The sequence below is a fragment of the Notolabrus celidotus genome, chromosome 12 (genome assembly GCF_009762535.1).
Source record: "Notolabrus celidotus isolate fNotCel1 chromosome 12, fNotCel1.pri, whole genome shotgun sequence".
In the NCBI taxonomy this organism is placed as follows: domain Eukaryota; kingdom Metazoa; phylum Chordata; class Actinopteri; order Labriformes; family Labridae; genus Notolabrus; species Notolabrus celidotus.
The window spans coordinates 5,998,848-6,017,552 of NC_048283.1; the positions used below are offsets into that span (position 1 = coordinate 5,998,848).

An 18,705-nucleotide genomic window follows, 5' to 3' on the forward strand; every position below is an offset into this window, starting at 1 on the left:
ACCTCTGCAGTTTGCAGTTTGCATTAAGTAACTCAAAAGTATATTTAGACTCATCCGTCAAATCAATTCCCAGACATCTATCACTTCACATACTTTCAGTTCATAGGTCAGGATATCTAATAATCTTAATATCAGCACAATATGACATCCCCACTTTTGAAAGCTCATGATAACATTTAAGGATTGTTTATACTGGCAGAGAAGCACGGTCATATTGTATAAACTGACCTTAATGTGTGAAACTGTCCTTAAAATGAAAGCAAAATTGAAAACCCAGTAAAAAAATATGGTAGCACTCCATCTTGTTTCTTACGTTTTGAAAGAAAAGTCATATAAATTCACGGAAAAAGAACAACCTCACAAACCCCTAAATTCACAGCCTTTTACAAACACTCCAATTTAAAACATGGCAACTTTAAAAAAGTAAGAAAATACAAGACAAGGTGATAAAATGTAATGTTTTAATATTCATTTTCAAAGAAACAGATACAGTACAAGTACAAAAGCAATAGGAAACAGACAATTTGAAAAACATTAAACAAAACAAACTCAAATATCACAGCACAAAGTAGATTAAATTGATGTCTTCTTTTTGTACATTGTTTAACACCATTCAAAGTGTAATCATCTGTCTTTCTTTATAATACATTCCATTACCAGTCACTGGTACACAGAAGCAGTTTGGCAACATAATTATAAATACCATGGAAAAAACAGGCTGGAAAGTCCCTTAGGATAGAAACTTTTCTCTGGCTGTATTTGTCCATTGTGAGCATAGTTAAAAGTACAAATATACAATTTTTGGATCAACTTGTTGAGCTATCTAAGATTGCCATTTGTCAAATCAAGTTATTTTTCTCTTAAAGTATTGTAGATTGAAATTAAATAGATCTACAGGATTTTATCCCTATCACCAAATGCAAGTACAACCAGCCTTCAACCATTGGGGTTCAGAAAAATCACTTCTGAGGAGTGCTTGTATCTTTCTTTACAGTCTACTAGTGAAGACTGAGGGTTTCAAGTACAACTTCATTCACTGCCAAGATACAAGGAGAAGCTAAGAATTCTTAAGGTGCGAAAAAAACAAAAAACTCTTATAAAACATTTACCACGAAGGTTATTCTCACAATTTAGGTTTCACTGCGTTCTTGACCCTTTAGAGCTAATGTAGGCAATTTTGTTCCATTTAAGTTTTGGTTGAAAGTCTAATGTTGACAGCTGCTTATTATGTTAAACTGAAAAGGTGTGTGTTTAGTTGTTTGTTTTTCAAACTGGACCGGGTTTGGATCAAACATGTTCTTGAGTCGGGCTGCTAGTTGTGGGTGAAGAAAATGAAAAGAGATCGCTTACCTGTCTTCCCAACACTACAGAGAACCTTGATCCTTTACTTTATGGACAGCAAACTACATGTGCATGGTCTCAGTGTCAATCAGTAGGGAGGACTTTGTTTGCTGATATAAGGTAGCGGAAAAAAATGAAATCTAAATTTGCCCAACGTAGCTGGAAGTCGGGACGTCAAACCAGCAACTGTCCAGTACCCTGACTACTTCTCTGGCTTTAGTGCAACAACTCCCTGAACATATCAGTGTAGATCATCCCCCTCCTCTCCTTGACGGTGAAAGCCTGTATTCTGCTTTCTCACCAGCTCAGCATAAAGACTGTCTTTCTCCATAAGCTCACCGTGAGTGCCCTCCTCCTTCACCAACCCTTCGTTGAGGACGATTATATGATCGGCCTTTTCTACGACACTCATTTTATTGGAGATGAAAAGCACGGTGCAGTCCTTGGTTTGGTTAAACAGAGCTTGGTGGACCTGTTGAGTACAATGATGCTAGTGTTAGCCTACATGTAGAAAACAAAACTGAATAATGAGCTAAATGAGAGAATTTCCTACCTGGAATTCATTCTCTGAGTCCAGGTCACTGGTGGCGTTGTCCAGTATCAGGATTTTAGGTTGCCTGATTAAAGCTCTGGCGATGGCAATGCGCTGCTTCTGACCTCCAGACACCTGCCCCCCTTTCTCTCCGGCATCTGTCCAACAGAAGAGAACTCAGTTATTATGTTTGGGTATCTGTGGAGATTGAAACTGTCTGTTGCATCAGACAAAATCCCACTGCTAGAGAGCCATTCATTTGTGCTATTAATACAGAGTTACACAGTATACCATCAGTCTTAAATACAACAGGGTTTCTGCACCATTCATGAAGTGTTAAATAAAATACACAACTTCCAAAACTGCCCTGTGAAATGAATCAGTACTGATGTGATGGATAATGTATAGTTAACAGGTAGTTATGCCAAATAGAAATCCAACAGGATGAGACAAGATTCTATTTGGTATGATCACCTGCTTATTACCTGTCTACACACTAATGATACAAACAAGTTGACACTAAGTATTGATCTAAACATGACTTTAATGATTTAAATAATAGTCCTTGAGTTGTTGGTAGTGCTTCCATCGCAATGTTAGGATAGGACAGGCACTTTATTGTCATTGCAAAAGGAAATACAACAAAACTTCGTTTGGCAGCATTTCCATGCAGCAGCTTTTCAATCTATAAAAAAGGACTTCAAATATTTATCGATATAAAATATAAATATGTGCATTCGTCACTTTAAATAACGGACATAAATCGTTACGTACAGAGTGTGCTGTCAACAAGATAAGATAAGATACTCCTTTATTCAAAGTGGCTGGAATCAATGTTATCTTACCGGCCAATTTATGGATCAAATAAACGTCAAGCTTACAACATTTGTCCGTCTGCATTCTTAACAGATACAGAAAATAACAGCAGCACCTGTTTATGGTTTTCTCCACGTCACTTTTCTGTTGGCATTTTCTTCCCACCCCACCCGTCCTGTGACACAATCAAAGCCCATACTGTGTTGCAGTTTGTGTTTGCTTTGTGTCTTTGTCTTTGGTCAACGTCTCTTTGGCTCAGTTCCTTGTTTGTTTAAACATCCCTAGTTAATTTCTGCATTGGTTTACAACTTCTTGTTTTCTTTTCTCTGCTGGTGATTGGTCAGCCATTAACCACCAATCTAAAGTGTTGTGCTTTCTAAAATAATTGGGAATAACATCACAAATTTCCTCCAATGGTTGTCAACCAATGCCCTTAAAGTAGCGTTTTTATCAGACTGTCGATAACTCCTTTGATGTAATTGATATATGTGACATGTGTGATCAGCGTCGCCTCTGCTATTCATAATTAGTAACCATTGTCAAGGGGGTTTGAGCAATCAGGATCAAGTATTTAACACAGCCGGGTAATATTATAATAAATTAGTTTTTAAAAAAACCTGAACCCTGATTAGCAGAAAATAGATGGAGGGATGAAAATTATTATCAGTTTTTTTAGCAGAAGCACTGAAACTGTTAAGACTGTAAAATAAATCAAAGACTTGTAAAGAGTTCACTGGGTTTCCTTTGAGGGAACTAAACTATCTTCTTGTTAAGACCTACATATACCCAGGTCAGAACGCCTGGAGGAATAACTTCCTTTAAAAAGAACTATTTGCCAACATCTAAAAGTTAATTTAAAGTACAACAACCACTCATAAGATTCCTAGGGAGTAACAAAACTCCAGTAAAGATCCCAACTTAACTCCCTCTAACATTAGCCAAGTCTGTGGGTCACACCTGTGTTGTATCCATTGGACAGTTCCATGATGAAGTCATGGGCACTCGCCAGCTTGGCAGCTCTGAACATTTCCTCGTCAGTAGCATCCTCTAAGCCGTACTTGATATTCTCGCGCACAGAGCGAGCAAACAGCACACAATCTTGGCTCACCACAGCAATCTGTAAACAAACCACAAGAAGAGGAAAACTTTGTGACTTCTGAGGTGTCACAGATTTTTCTGACAGCGGCTTACAACAAGGACATCCGCAGAATAAAATGAGACACAAAATGTGCTGATGTCTTTAAAACCATGTAACCAGTCGACATTATGAAAAGAGAGTAAAAAAGGAGCAATAAAGTGAAATTGAAGACCCATTTGGAGGAATCTGAGGAGAAACTTTCAATGAACTATGATTCACCTTCCTTATATCATCATAATTGCACAGCTCAGGGCTGCTTTAATTTCATTTTCTTTTTATGGTCTCCACTTGAGAATTCACTTCTGTGTGTCATTTTGAATCTTACGTCAATTTCTGGGGTACAATGACTTGATAATGCCCTCAGGGTGTCAGCACCTCACCCACACAGGTAGTAATTTATTATACCTCTATTAAACAGTAAGTTCAAATAGAGTGTACAGTATTTAATCTTCCTGATTTCCAGTTAAAAAAGAGTTAGATGGAAGCACTTTTTAAACTTAGAATCCCAGATAGTGGTACTGTTGGGGGTATAGTGAGTTAAAGTTGAAAGATGCTGTGTTTCATAATGACAAATCAACTCTAAGCAGTATAAATGTATGAGAAATCTTCAGGCATTAACAATATCAAACGAGGTTACAGGTAGGAGAACTTACATAAATATTATTTGGACCTTTTCTGTGTGTTGTTGGTAAACTGCTCTGACAAAAAGCTCTTTAAGATATGTTGAGATAGAAAAAGATTTACCTTCATGTCCCAAAGGACGTCTCTTGAGGGAAAAGTGGTGCATACAGCCACATACTTTATACCTCATATGACGTATACAATTATTAAAGGTGCCCTTGGTACTTTTTTTTAAATTCTGTGCTTCTAACCAAAACAAAAGTTGTTGCTAGAATCCCTGAGCACAATGGATACAAAGTGGGGGACCCAGAAACACAGACACAATTCTTTAAGGAGATACTTGTAGTAAAAACCGTTCAGGAAACATCCCTGTATGTCAGTAGTATGTAAGTAACATCTTGTCACAACCCACCTTGTCATGTAAGTACCGGTCTTTGTAGCTCTGCAGTGGTTTCCCATCCAGGAGGATCTCCCCTACTTTAGGCTGGTAAAATCTCTCCAGCAGCCTCACACAGGTGGACTTCCCTGATCTGTTGAGACCCACGAGGGCAGTGATTTGGCCTGGTTTGATATCCAGAGACACATCCTGGTAGAAGGGAACAATATGGAGAACTGGTTCAAAGAGCTCTGTGGAATAACGTGATTGTAGTTGTTCATACACAGGAAGTTAAAACCGAATCACACATACCTTGAGAACAAGATTGCTTTTCTCTGTTTCCTCCGAATATGAAAATGACACGTTTTTGAACTGAATGTGTCCCTTTAGATGTTCTGGGGCCAAAGTTCCCTCTGCGGGTACTTTAGGTTTGCGATCCAGATATTCAAAGATCTTCTCAGAGCCACCTATTGCCTTCCTCACCTCTGGGTAATAACGCATGACAGCCTGGAAGAGAGGTGGCAGAATGAGGCATTTGAGTTTCAACTATTTACTTGAGATTCTGCACTCAGTTCCCTGAACGCAGAATCTAACAGGCAAGGACACAATGCCTAATTCAAATCTCATCTGGGCCTGTGGCTCACCTCAACAGCTGATGCGAACTGTAGCTCATAGAGAACAAATGACACCAGGTCACCACTGCTGACAGTGCCTCTGGTCACCAGAGTCCCTCCATAGTACAGAATACACATCTTCAGGGCAAGAGTGGCCATCTGGAAAAGTAAAGACAGTGATTTACATATTTAAGTAGTTAAACAGAACAGTATTCAAATTTTCCCTGCACTTTAGTGAACATGGAAACAAGCAGCATGCTAATATCCCTGATCAGAGCACAGTGCATTTGTTTGTACACTTAGTTTGTTTTGCCAGGGTTCCTTTTACGGCTCAAATTTCACATATAGTCACATTCCTGACAGTGATCCATTTTCTGTATCTATTTCTTTTCTCTCCCAGGCAGTACACAAATTAATTTGAAAGCACATTTTTCTGCTTTAAAGAGTCCTGCAAGTAAATTTCCTGTCAGATGACATTGCAAACATTTCATGCATGCTTTTCTATATCCTCCTGGGTCAACCCAAAATTTCTCCCATTCAACCCCCACAGAGAAACAAACAGAGAAATCACTGCACACTTTAACCCTGATTTTCAACTTACACTGTTAGCCCACGTAGAGGCTGCATACGCTGCTGCTTCCTGCTTATTAAGGGCGTACGTGTCATCCAGCTGCCGTCTGTATTTCTCTGTCTCTCCATCTTCATTAGCAAAACTCCTCACGGTCTTCATGCAGGAGAAAGTCTCTGTGGCCACCTGGTTGGCCTTAGCCAGTGACTCCTGGACTTTTCTAGCAATCGTCTGAAACAGATTAAAACAGAGAACAGTGAATTTGTGATGATTTCCTGTTTTCAAACATGGCTGATAATCACAATCAGGATCATACAGTAGCTGCGATGGAAAATGATATGATGTAGAGGATACAAAAGCTACCTAAGGTTGGAGCATTCCTTTAACTTGCTTTAACTGACACATTTGCACAACGCTGACATATTATCATCCTATAGAGATTTTTTGTTGACATTTAGAGTGTATTTGTTGACATTAGAGTTTACTTGGTGACATTTTTTGAGTTGAGATCCCAGGTTCATAATAATGAGCTTTACTGAAAACTACTGGATTTTTGAAAAACAGGCTTAAAACTTTCAACAAGTATTTCTTATTAGTATCTGAGCTCACATGCTGTTTTTAAATTGCCTTGTTCTAAAACCAGCAGGCTCTAATCTGTTGTTCTTACATCCTGTTTTAAAATATTACTCTGTTATTTTTATGATCTGTCTTATAGCACTTTGAGATTTGCTTTAAATTTAAAGTTTATTATAAATTAAAATGTATTATTATTATTATTATTATAAACTATAATGCCTCTGGACAGCAGCTTCACCACTGTGTGGCTGAAATCAACAAAGCCAAAGTGGTGAGATGAATCAAACAGGGATATGTGACGTACTAAAAAACAATGAGCTCACCTATTTCTGTATGAACTTGTTTTCTCTGATGTATTTACCTGGTGCTGCTTGTTTTTTTGTTTGTCTACCCCTAATTAATGTTGGTATGAATGTTAGGTGTGTGTGAAGTGTTCAGTGTTCTGGGTTGGGTGGGATCTTAATGGTGTTTTTGTTAATGTGTTTGTAACATCAGTCATAGAACTCTGTTCCCACTGTTACTTGTCACAGAACCTACTTTGTACTTGCCTGTGCATAAAAAAAAACAATAAAGAAAGTTTGGAATAAAAACAATGAGCTTAAAGATGTCAAATGTTCTGTTTAGCTGAGGTTAACTGTGACAGTGGTGGATACTTCACTGTCACTTTGAGATATTTCACAATGCACAAGCACTTTTCATCCACTCTAAATATACATATTTTAGGTTCAGCTTTAAGGAATACATGACATTTGGAGTGCTACTATTCACCTGGTGGAAGCCTCCTGTGAGCTCTGGGATGACCCAGATGATGGGCAGTCCCATGCAGGTGAGCAGGGTCAGTTTCCAGGACTGGCTCACCATGAAGTATAAGAGGAAGGTAAAACGTGCTGTGTACCACATCAGAAGACTCAGTTTCTCACTCAGAGCCTCACTCATGTCGTTAGTGTCAGTAGTGATACGGGACACCAGCTCACCTGGGAAAATAACGTGTAAAAGCCTGGTCAACACAGTGAAAACACTTTCAGTGTGTCTTTATTTTGCTGTTAGAATCCTGTGTGTTCTGGATGTAAATCAACCCACACTGATCTGTCAAGTTTATCTACTCAGAGGTTCATAAAAACAATAAATCAAAATCAGAGGTACAAAAAATCAGGTTTAGGATTTATTCATGATGATGGCCTGTATATGTTGTAAGTAAAAACAAGTTACCAGTGGCACTCGCATCAAAAAAGGCGATCTCCTGTTTCATCACAGCCTGGAAGACAGATTCCTGCACTGAGGTGTGGACGAGGCTCATAGTGATGTTGTACATGAGGTCGCAAAAAAACTCCAGCACAGCACTGAAACACACAAAACAAATCACATTACAGTTTTCAGTACTATGTATACTATTAAGCTACCAATCAATACCTCTCACTGCAAATTAAAATGAATCAAAACAAGGCAAAACAGAATTAATCAGTTTATTTATGAGTAAACATTCACATTTGTCCGAACTTAACGTTGCCTCAATGTTCTTCATTCCTTTATTTTAAAGCATTTATTGCAGATCTTAAATCATCTTTCAAGACAGCTGATGTTTTAGGGTTTATTTCACTGTTTTTTCATTGATTGAATTAAATTAAGACAAAAAAAGAAAAGGAACTCAACCAAACAACAAAACAGCTAGCTTTGAAGAAAAATGCTGTTTGATTTGAAGTGTTATTAAACAACAGACACTGCACAAACCGAAATCAATTGTAAGGAATAAAAGGAGGCATATGAAATCATACTGTACCATGGTTTGGTAAACTTAATTAAAAACAAATATATTGATTCTTTAAAAAACACACTTTAAAATCCATAGACTCAAAAATGTATAAGGTTGTGATTTCTACAAGAAGCTTTACTCCCCTCTTAGTAAAAGAACAAAGATTCAAATTTGAGTTCAAATGTTTGAGGGAATGTAATTACATTCATGCAAAGACATCATTACCTGGCAAAAGTCATTAAAGTCATGAACGTGATGGCCTCTGTGAATGCATCAGGAGCTTCTTCATTAAGGATCCAGTCAGCCACACGACCCGTGTACTGAGGAATAGCCATCTCACCTAAGGGCAGAAGTTCATGTTGTCACAATATTGATCTTTGGGGAGGCAACAGAGTCACCAGCATATCTTTCTGTGAGCTCAATTTAGATCACATTTTGTCTTTTAGTATCCTTATGTCCCTGTGGCCTAAACTTTAGGCCACAGGGACCTTATTGACATGTTTAAATTAAATTAGAGAAGTCTTTCCAAGCACAACTAAATTTTATAGTCATGTTTAAAAATGTCTTAATCTATAGTTTAGGTTAACAGTACGCCTAAAACAAGCTCTACTTGGTTCTAAGCTCATGAATATTAAATTAAATATGTGGTTTTAAAGAGGGGAATGTAAACACATGTTGTCTAACTTACCATAAGAAGAGAGAACAACGAGGCACAACACTGCAACAAAGCGTCCCAAAAAGGGCCTCATGTATCCCAGCAGTCTCTTCAGGGAGGCACTGACGTGGTCTTGGGGTTTCTCAGACGGCGTCCTCTTCCACAGAGACGAGATGTATCGACCCCAGGAGAGCAAAAAAGAGGACACATATCGACTCCAGTAGAGCCATGCCACCACTGTGACAATATAACCCTGTAACACCTGGTAGACAAATGACAGGTTCAATACAAGTAGACCATCAGAGAGAAATCATTGAAGGCTCCAGGTGATTCTGACAAATGTTGAGAGAGACCAAAACAAAAAGGTTTCTAAAATGATTAAGTTCTTGTTCTCTTCTGGTTGGTTTGGTTTGGGTTTTCCTCAAGAACACAACCCAGAGGAAACTTTCCCTTCTGTCTTATGAAGCTGTGAGATTAACAAGGGTATACAGGATTCTGTCACTATTTTAAACTTGAAGCAAATAACTTCTGGGTACAATAGCTTCACTGAACATCTATGAAAATCAGACATTTCCACCTACAAATGAAAAAACACCAAGTTCAGGGAGCTACAGTACTTTGTTGTCCTTCCAAACATACCTATATCTATGGTTTCAAACACTCTACTCACCCTTTCCCAGGAGTGCCAACTCCACACTTCCTCCATGGTGGACAGCCCTAGCATCGAGAGAAGAGTGGTGTACACAGGGAGGTGTAGGCATAGAACCCCTATACTCTGTAGCCCCTGAAAGCCACTCATCCATGGCAGACTTCCAGGGTAGGTGAGGGTGAGGAAGGTCAGGATGGCAGCCCTGATCAACCCTCCTCCCCACAGGGTGATGAACGGATGAGGTAGGAAGACAGGTGAGAGATGGGCCAAGCGGAGGGCGTGCACCACACACACATCCAGGCAGACGACGAATACAGGGAAGAAGTAGCTCATTTTCTGCATATTCACAGGGGCCTGCAAAGAAGTGACAGAGAGGGTCAGAGGAACTGAAGTCAACATTCACACATAAAAACCAGAGTTAACAATACACGTTCAACTGCATTTAATGTTTTATAATGAAGTCTCGTGTCCATGTGTTCTGCTATTCAGACAGAAATAGCCTTTGGAGAGTTTTTAATAAGGTGCACAGATTCAATTATTTACTTTTCTGCTTCACTGCCATGCCACTTTTTTTTTTTAAATTAATTTATATAGCACCTTTAAAAACAAATGTTTTTAAAGTGCTTTGACAAACAAAGCATGGTTCAAATAACATAGCAAACATTTGGAACAACAGGGAGGAGGAAATTTAACAATGCAAAACAAAATGCAACGCAAGAGGTTAAAAGGAATGCACGTCAATCAAACAGAATGAAGTGGTAGGAAATAGACCAGTAAATCATTGTTGAGAGGTTTTTCAAGGATAAATAAATAAAATGAATAAATAAAAACAAATAAATAAAAATGGATAAGTAAATAAAAGCATTTAAAGGACAATAAAAGAGGTTTTCAGAATAAGAGGACGACATCACATAGGGAATATTAGAAAAAGTGTTGAGGATAAATTAGGAACATTAAAATAATAAATGAAAAAAAATTAAAATTAAAACAATAAATAATCAAATACAATTTAGAACAATTAATTACTTGGATAAAAATCAAAATTAATAATAAAATAGAAGTAAAAGCAGTTAAAAAGATAAAATCACATAAAAGCAAGTTTGTAAAAATGGGTTTTAATAAGAGGTTTATAAAGATGTCACTAACTCTGTGAGCCTTATCTCCTCACTTATCTGTCTCTTGGAGGATGTAAATGAAGAATACTGACAATATTTTAGATATCTTGTACTTTAGGTATTGATACATGTGCAGGATATAATCCTTGCGCCCTGCACATGCGCAAGTGGGTGTGTTGCTTTTACAAGCTCAGAGAGTTAGGAGTTAATATACTTTATTTCTGACTCATAGGTCCATATCATCATAAAAAGGTATATAGAACTAGATATAAATAACAACAGATACATTACAGGGTCAGCACTACCTACAGTGTTCATGTTCATCGTGATTAAAACATAGGAAGACATTTGTTCCAGTGTTTCCAGAGACAGTTAAATACATAGTAACTGCAAAAGAAATAGTAATATGTATTGGCATATATTAACAGTAAACTATTCAGCCTTTTTGCACTTCTTAATCCTTTGCTTTCACTTTGCAGCACATACTTTCGCTTTCTTCTACCCTGCTCATTTCTTTTAAACAGTTTGGCAGCAGGCCCAGGTCAAACAAAGGGACCCACAGGTAATGCACAAAACAGTCATACATACAACACAACTACAAGTGTTAGTAAGCTTACATTACAGAAGGTTAGTAACAGGAATGTTAGCTGGCTCCACTGGTTAAGTCTGAATATTTTAATTTGTTCAGCATTCAACTTACAGTTTTTTAAGACGAGCAAACTTCGATGTTTTGAAGGTTTGAATGTCTGAGAGCAGAGGAGAGAAGAAGACACCAGTGGTCGATGATTTCCTGACGGTCAAACCTTCTTCAAAGTCTGTGGGTCAAACGCTTCTTCTCAGATCGCAGCGCGAGCCTCAACTGCGGAAGAGAAACCGAAACTAAATGTTTTATATCCGAGCAGCAGACAGAGAGCGGTAAGTCCCCTCTGAGTCTGCCATGATGATGACGGTGTGTTAAAGAGAGAGGAAAGAAACATACATTCTTATAAGTTTCACTGCATCCACTCGAAGTCCAGCTTTAATTACACTCTGTTGAATAAACGACAGCTTTTATGTTGCTCCCTCCCTGTACTGTCACATGTGTTCAGTACAGAGGTAATATGATCCTGGTGTAGGTTTCCAAACAGTCCAACAACGCCACCTTGTGACCAGAGGCTAAACCTGCTCCTACAGTAATCTACACATCATCCTCTGAATACAATATATCCAGTAGTCTGTTATAAGGGATTTGACTCCTGTTTCACTTTATTTTAACCTTCTCATACATAAAATATTTAACAGTAAAGCATAAACATTTTTAAAAGCAAACTCAAGATCTACCTTTTTAGTCTTATTCTATTTTACTTTATTTATTTAGTATCTAGTTCAAATTTAGTCACTTTTTTTAGTATATGCTGTCTTATTTTAAATTATTATAGACATATATAATATTTATTCTTCAGTTATTTTCTTTAATTTATTGTGAATTATTTTATTATTAAAGTTTTTACAGATGACCTCTCAGCATTTTAATATTGTATTCTGTTTTACTTTGCTGTATTCACTTTTAGTGTAGCATCTTAGTTTATTTTACTGGTTTAATCTTTTAGTGTTTTAATATCTTAGTAATGTATTTTTTTTTTTGTGAGTTTTAACATCTTATTTTATTTTTCTGAGATATCAAAACCGTGTTTCCTCAGTTCTTTCAGCAACTTCTTTTTAATTTTATTTTTAGTTTTAATTTCTTTTTATTACTATTATTTTTGCATATCATGTTCTTAACCTTACATATGGATAGTGGGGCTGGTTTGGGGTCGGGGTTGGGATGGGGGGTCTTCTTATTATTTTGTATTTTTAATTTATTCAATTTTTTCATCATTTTTTATGTACAGCACTTTGTGTTACAATATCACTTTATGAAAAGCGCTTTACAAATAGAGTCTGATTAAGCAAGCATTTCACAGAATTTAACAGCAAAGAAGTGCCAGTTTATTTATAACACACCACCTATTCATACTTAGAGCAATTCAAAGTGCTTCACATGGTTAGAAAGAGAACACTACACATTTACAATAAATATAACATTTGGCAAGTCATCAAAATATGAAATGTAAGATACATGAAGCTGAAAATAATGTATTGTAGCTAATCAGAAGAATGCAATAGTGTACGCTTAAGCTTAAGTCACCTTTCAGTTGAATTATAACTTTAGCTTGAAGTATAAACTTTAATGTCTAATTAAAAGTAAACTTTTTTGGTAAGTGTTAACCATTCATTGACCCCATATAACTGATAGTAACCGTGAGCTGATACTGGCTGATAAGTTCCAGACATCCGTGCAAATGTGCAAAATCTGAATAGTTGTCAGTCCAGGAACCTGATTCAGATTTCCCCGCGGTAGAGTTATCCTTTGCTTTGTGTTCTGGCCATTAGACACCTGAAGGATGAAACCCTGCGCAGAAACTTTGAACTCGCTGACAGCTTCCTTCCTTCCCCTGCTTTCATGTCAGCAGGAGGATGAGCAAAGCTATAACTATCTTTCTGTCTTACGTAGACCCTTCTCAAACACCTAAATATAACATGTCTCTAAAATGTGTTTCCCTTTGAGAGTATTTTAGAAAGCAATAAAACATTTTGTCAGATTTATTGTAAAGAAAGGTATGTTTCATTTAAATAGCATATTCAAGTGCCTAAGGGCTCATATGGCTTCAGAATTACTACTGCAGATAAATTAATAAAGCCACATGGTACTGGTATAAGTGCCATGTTTTGTGTGTAAAGTCAACATTGTCAACAAAGGGGCCTCCAGCTGACCTGCGCCTCCTGTAGGTAATACACTTACTATTGGCATTGTAACTTCACTTGAAAAAAAAGGAACTATCCCTTTAAGCAGACATGATTACATACAGTTTATTTCTTGTGATCTCAACTTGGTTTTTTTATTTCTCATCTTTCTTTGTTTTCACATAATTAGTTATCACACAAAACAGAGTAAATCAAATGTACGGATGTCAACTTATAGGGATTCCTTACCCAGTAATTGTAATTTTCTACAACCTTTCATATCAACAGCAGTAAAATAATACCTTTACCTTTATTTATATAGCGCATTTTAAAAACCACAGTTTACAAAGCACTTCACAAAGGGCACATAAAAACAAACACAAAGAGTACTCTACAGCAGACAGACTTTAAACAAAATTAAAATCACCCATTAGGAAAATGAACACAAAATACCCAAACAACGATTAAACACAGGTAACACAAGAACCCAAAGATAAGAACTGAGACTAATAGACCAAGAAAATAAGACAATTTGAAATATAAAAGGAAAGAAAGAATAAAAAGAAATACAAGCAGTAAAAAGGAATACAGAATTAAAAGAGGGGTAAAAGCAATAGGGTGAAATAAAATCATCAATATAGCTGAAGCATTTAAGGATATGCAGATAAAAGCAGTAAAATAAATAAATCAAAATTAATAAATCAAAATTAATAAAAGCTATACAGGCAGTAAATGAGATATTAGGAGAGTAAGTCAATTAAAGGGAAATAAAATGGGATATAAAGTAAAATTAAGACATATTGCAAAATTGTTATTAATCTTAATTATAACCCTTTACCAAGGACTGAGTTATTTTACTTCTGATAAGTATAGTAGGATACATTTTCTACTAAGGCTACAGTTTTGTTTCTCAGTCAGGTTTTGAATACAGGACTTTAACAACAAGACAGCTTGTAATCATTTCTTTAGCATGTGAATCCTCTTTTCACCGCTCTCTGGCAGCCTTTTATTTCAAATGCAAATCTGTGACAGCATAAGAAAGACGCTCTAACGCAAACGCTAGTGCGCATGCTCAGACATGGCAGCTGCCAGTGGTTGGAAACTGCTCACAGCCGATGGTGAGAATATTTTTCCGAACAAACCGTGAGAGAAGAACTGAGCGGAGGGAGGAAGACTGTCACTCTCATACCTGTGATGGAGAACAAAGAGGGGAGAAGGTGAAACCTGTAATGTCATCTGGATGGAACCGACGGGTCTACGAGACGTTTTCAAATGTATAACACTGTGTAAGCAAACAACACAACATACGAGTCCTTTTGAAATAGTTAGTGGTGGTTTTAGTCTAGTAAAGGAATGCTTGCATGGAGTAAGGTACACATCAAATCAGTACAACATTAAAACTGCTGCATTACAGCTGTTTGGGCTTACCTTAGACGCCAGCAGACCTGTAACGCCTTCTTCTACATAAGACATAACACATCTGGATTTAGATGGCTTTGGTGTGTATGGCTAAACTGTGTGTTTTAAAACAACAGATTTAATGCTTGCAAACTAATATGTGACCAACAAATCATGTCATTGGTTGCTTTATGTTAAACACTCTGTACAACCTGTTCCCTGTTTTTGCAGCCATTGCAGCAATGGAGGATATTGGTCATCTTCCCAAACCCACGAATGACCTGAGAACAACCTTCAGGCTGCACCACTCCCCACCAGGTGAGTTCAAATAGTGCCTCTGTTTTTGTTAGTGTAATGTAAGTTACTGACATGTCTTAATAAGATGCGTTTGTGTGCTGTTTTATCCAGAAAATCTGCACCCCACTGATACAAGCAGGAAATCTGACATCCAGAAAGATGGAGTATGCACAAAAGATTCCCACCCAGTGATGACAGCTGAGCCACGGATGATTTCTGGATTTGCAGGTCCCTTGGGTGCTGACAGCAGTAAGTAATTGTGTGGTGTAGTCTTGTTGTTTAGTTGGATGCGGAATTTTGTGAATGCTTTGATCCTGTTACAACCTATCCTTTCTTTTTCACATATTAATTAACATCCATACACTGACTCTGACATTATAGTTCTTCAGTTAAATAGATTTTTCTTTTGAAGGGATGTGCTGTTAGATGTTTGCATGTTAAATACTACATTGTAAAGGAAGCAGATATTATAATGAAGAAGTGATCACACCCCTCCCCCATTTTGGTCACCAAATCCACATTTTCAGGCTCACCAGAGTGTAGCCAAATATGCATCATTTGTAAAGTAAGGGATAGTTTAGTGAAGCTCAATACATAATTTAGTTTAAAGCTCCTGTGGGGAGTTTTCAGCTGGTTACGAAACAGACTAGTATTAATAGTGATGACTCTTTACAACCTTCAAAAGCAAATTAGACCATCAGCCACTAGATTGATAATCCTATATTGTAATTCAGAGCCTGTAACTGCTATGAGAAGATAGGTGTCTGACCAGACGACTGTCGGCATGCTGTACAAACACCCTTCTTACAGTTTCCATAGCAAATATTAACACTGAGTGACATTTTTGACTGTGGGAAGAAAGCAGGATGAGATATTACATCAGAAAACACAACTGACATACAGTATGTACAGGACAAGACCAGCAAAGAGTCCAAAAGTATCACTTTGTCCACAGGGGGCGGTAAAATGAACACAAACATAAAGTTCCTCATTGGAAAAAAAAATCTTTTTTTACTTCATAGTAATGGTTCTAACTTCTAAACAAGACTGTTAATGTGTACCACCATACCAAATAATAACCCAATCTGTTTGCTTGTTTTTCCAGCATTTAATATTGCAGCTGTAAATGGAAACTCTAACTTGGATAAGACAGGCATGGGCAGAAAAAAACCCAGGGCAAGAGTTGCAGATCCATCCAAGTGGAAGCAAAACAAGCAGAAGCAGCTGAGGATGGAGGGCAAGGCGTACATCAGCAAACGCAAAAGAGACGGGGAGACCGTGACGAAACAGCCGAGAGCAGTGGGACCAAGGTGCTCCTCAAGTGTGTGCGAGAAGGCTTTTAACCGACTTTGTAATGAAATCGACGAAGACGTCAGGAGAAAAGTGTTTGATGAATTCTGGCAGCACATGAACTGGACTCAGAGGAAACTGTATGTAGCAGGACAAGTTGACCGTGACGCTGTGGAAAGATCTCGAGCTGCTGGATCACTGTCCAGAAGATCAGTATCACTCCGCTATCACCTGCTGGTGGATGGCAAAAGGAAACAAGTGTGTAAGAACATGTTCCTGTCCACTCTGGGGATCGGAGAGTGGTCTGTGCTCAACTGGGCACAGACAGAAGCATCAAATAAGAAGGGACAGAGTGGGAAAAAATTAGAAAAGTTGAAGGCTTTGCCTCAAGATACACAACAGAAACCTTCTTCTTCTTCTAAGGAGGTTACTCTGGGTGAGTGCTTTTATGGATCCTTTATTTATGTCTTTACAGCTACTAACTCATCACAGTTAGAGGGCTTCTTTCTGTATGTTGGACTACAAAGTTGCATTTGGAAGACGCTACTTAAGGCTATGTGAAACTACAAGGAGCCAACATTTTAAATGTAGCAGACCTAAACAGATTACTTGTAAAAATGATCTGCAAATGTATCTAAAATGTCAGTTATCTTAGCTGCAATCCAAATGTAAATTTAACTTTTTTCCCTGTTTTTGCCTGTGTGAGTGAGTTGTATTGACAGAGAGAAAAACAGCCCACCAGAACCAGACAAGCAAACAAGAAAGAAATCTAGAGTTGCCAAACCACTGACATGGAAGCAAAACCGACAGAAGCAACTCAGGATGGAGGGCAAACCGTACATCAGCAAACGAAAGAGAGACGGTGCTACTGTGACAAAAGCTCAGAGGACAATCGGATCTGGATGTGCCTCCAGTGCCTGCAGGAGGGCATCGAACCGCTTCTGTGCAGACTTCAGTGAAGAAGCCAGGAACCAGTTATTCAATAGTTTCTGGCAGTGTATGAACTGGTCCCAGAGAAAGACCCATGTGGCCGGATTAGTCGACTGTGACCCTGTGGAAAGAACCCGAGCACCTTGGACTAAGTCGAGAAGATCTGTCTCTATGCGGTATCACTTAATGGCAGATGGTGACAGGAGACAGGTATGCAAAAAGATGTTCCTTTCCACTCTGGGAATCGGAGAGTGGTCGGTGCTTAACTGGGCACAAAGTTCCTCCGAGCAGGACGACTCAGAGGGAAACACAAAGAAGCAAACACAGAGGAAGTCTCGTAAAGCTTCAGAGCATATATTCCTCAAAGAGTTCCTCGACAGTTTACCCAAAGTGCCCTCGTACTCCTGCGGGACGTCCGTCTCTAAGCTGTATCTGGAGCCAGTGTTCTCAAACATGTCAGAGGTTTACAGACACTACTACAACCACTGCACAGAGAAGAAGACCACGCCACTCTCCAGGCAGGTTTTCTGTGCTGTTTTTAAAAAGATGGATTTGGGGTTGTGTGACCCCAAAAAGGATCAAGGGTATGCTTTTAGTGCACCTGGGAATTTATTCAATGAGCTCTGGGAGGAGTACTGCTTGGAGAGAGGACCTCCAGCACCACAACTGGAGAAATAGACTGGATGTAAGGAGAAAAGGGACATTGGTGGAAGTTTATTTCTAAATAATAAACTGTATTAGTCTTTTTTTTAACAACATTATTATATAGACTTTGACTTTGCCAAAATGGCTGTATGATAGTATCTCATATTTCAGGAAATCCTGATATGCATACACTTGTTGCATCCTGCGTTATCTATTGTGTCACTTTAGATGAACTATTAAAGCTACATTCATTTTGTTTTTGTGATGCAGGTTCTCCTGAGAGCATTCCCAACCTTCATTATTAGTCAAGACTGAAACAACATGTCAAAAATGTGTGTAAAAAATTCACTAATGTGTATTTAACATGATTGCCTGGACCATATCTTATGTGTTCTGTTTTCTTTTGTGGAGCAGTTTGCACAGTCCTCCTCTTAGAGCGCATTTACAGTCCTTTTATTTTTTACCAAGAAGCCAGAGAAAGCAAATGTGTGTGTTTATGTGTGTGTGTTTATGTGCGTGTTCACTTCTTGAAAAGGTCAAATTCAAACCACGCCGTTCCCTCACACCCCGTAGCTTTCTACACATTCAAATAACGGCTCCTCTAACAGCTCCCTCACCCCATACTGTGTTT

The 18,705-nt window shown here is 38.1% G+C and overlaps 2 protein-coding genes and 1 long non-coding RNA gene across 6 annotated transcripts; 2 read left to right on the forward strand and 1 right to left on the reverse strand.

Annotated features, from left to right (window-relative positions):
* Nucleotides 1-447: 447 nt before the first annotated feature.
* Nucleotides 448-11,852, reverse strand: tap1 (transporter 1, ATP-binding cassette, sub-family B (MDR/TAP)). Its single transcript, XM_034698754.1, has 14 exons — nt 11,731-11,852; nt 11,452-11,610; nt 9,658-9,990; nt 9,021-9,249; nt 8,558-8,672; nt 7,792-7,922; nt 7,351-7,556; nt 6,040-6,237; nt 5,469-5,597; nt 5,137-5,331; nt 4,861-5,034; nt 3,647-3,806; nt 1,895-2,031; nt 448-1,813 (listed from the first exon to the last, which is right to left on the reverse strand). The coding sequence occupies exons 3-14, from the start codon at nt 9,976-9,978 to the stop codon at nt 1,583-1,585; spliced, it is 2,226 nt and encodes a 741-aa protein (XP_034554645.1). The 5' UTR covers nt 9,979-9,990; nt 11,452-11,610; nt 11,731-11,852; the 3' UTR covers nt 448-1,582.
* LOC117823536 lies at nt 10,939-11,965 on the forward strand. The gene is made up of 3 exons (XR_004633423.1): nt 10,939-11,003; nt 11,231-11,313; nt 11,488-11,965. It is a non-coding gene; the product is annotated as an uncharacterized LOC117823536 (long non-coding RNA).
* Nucleotides 11,966-14,568: 2,603 nt separating this feature from the next.
* On the forward strand, nt 14,569-18,531 carry LOC117822999. Of its 4 annotated transcripts, none has more exons than XM_034698012.1 (6): nt 14,569-14,800; nt 15,144-15,230; nt 15,321-15,458; nt 16,315-16,935; nt 17,206-18,114; nt 18,345-18,531. In XM_034698012.1, the coding sequence occupies exons 1-5, from the start codon at nt 14,755-14,757 to the stop codon at nt 18,105-18,107; spliced, it is 1,794 nt and encodes a 597-aa protein (XP_034553903.1). In that variant the 5' UTR covers nt 14,569-14,754; the 3' UTR covers nt 18,108-18,114; nt 18,345-18,531. The 4 variants fall into 4 exon arrangements, with proteins under 4 accessions (XP_034553903.1, XP_034553905.1, XP_034553902.1 ...); XM_034698014.1 differs by having other exon boundaries at nt 17,206-17,947; XM_034698011.1 differs by having other exon boundaries at nt 17,206-18,531.
* Nucleotides 18,532-18,705: the final 174 nt, after the last annotated feature.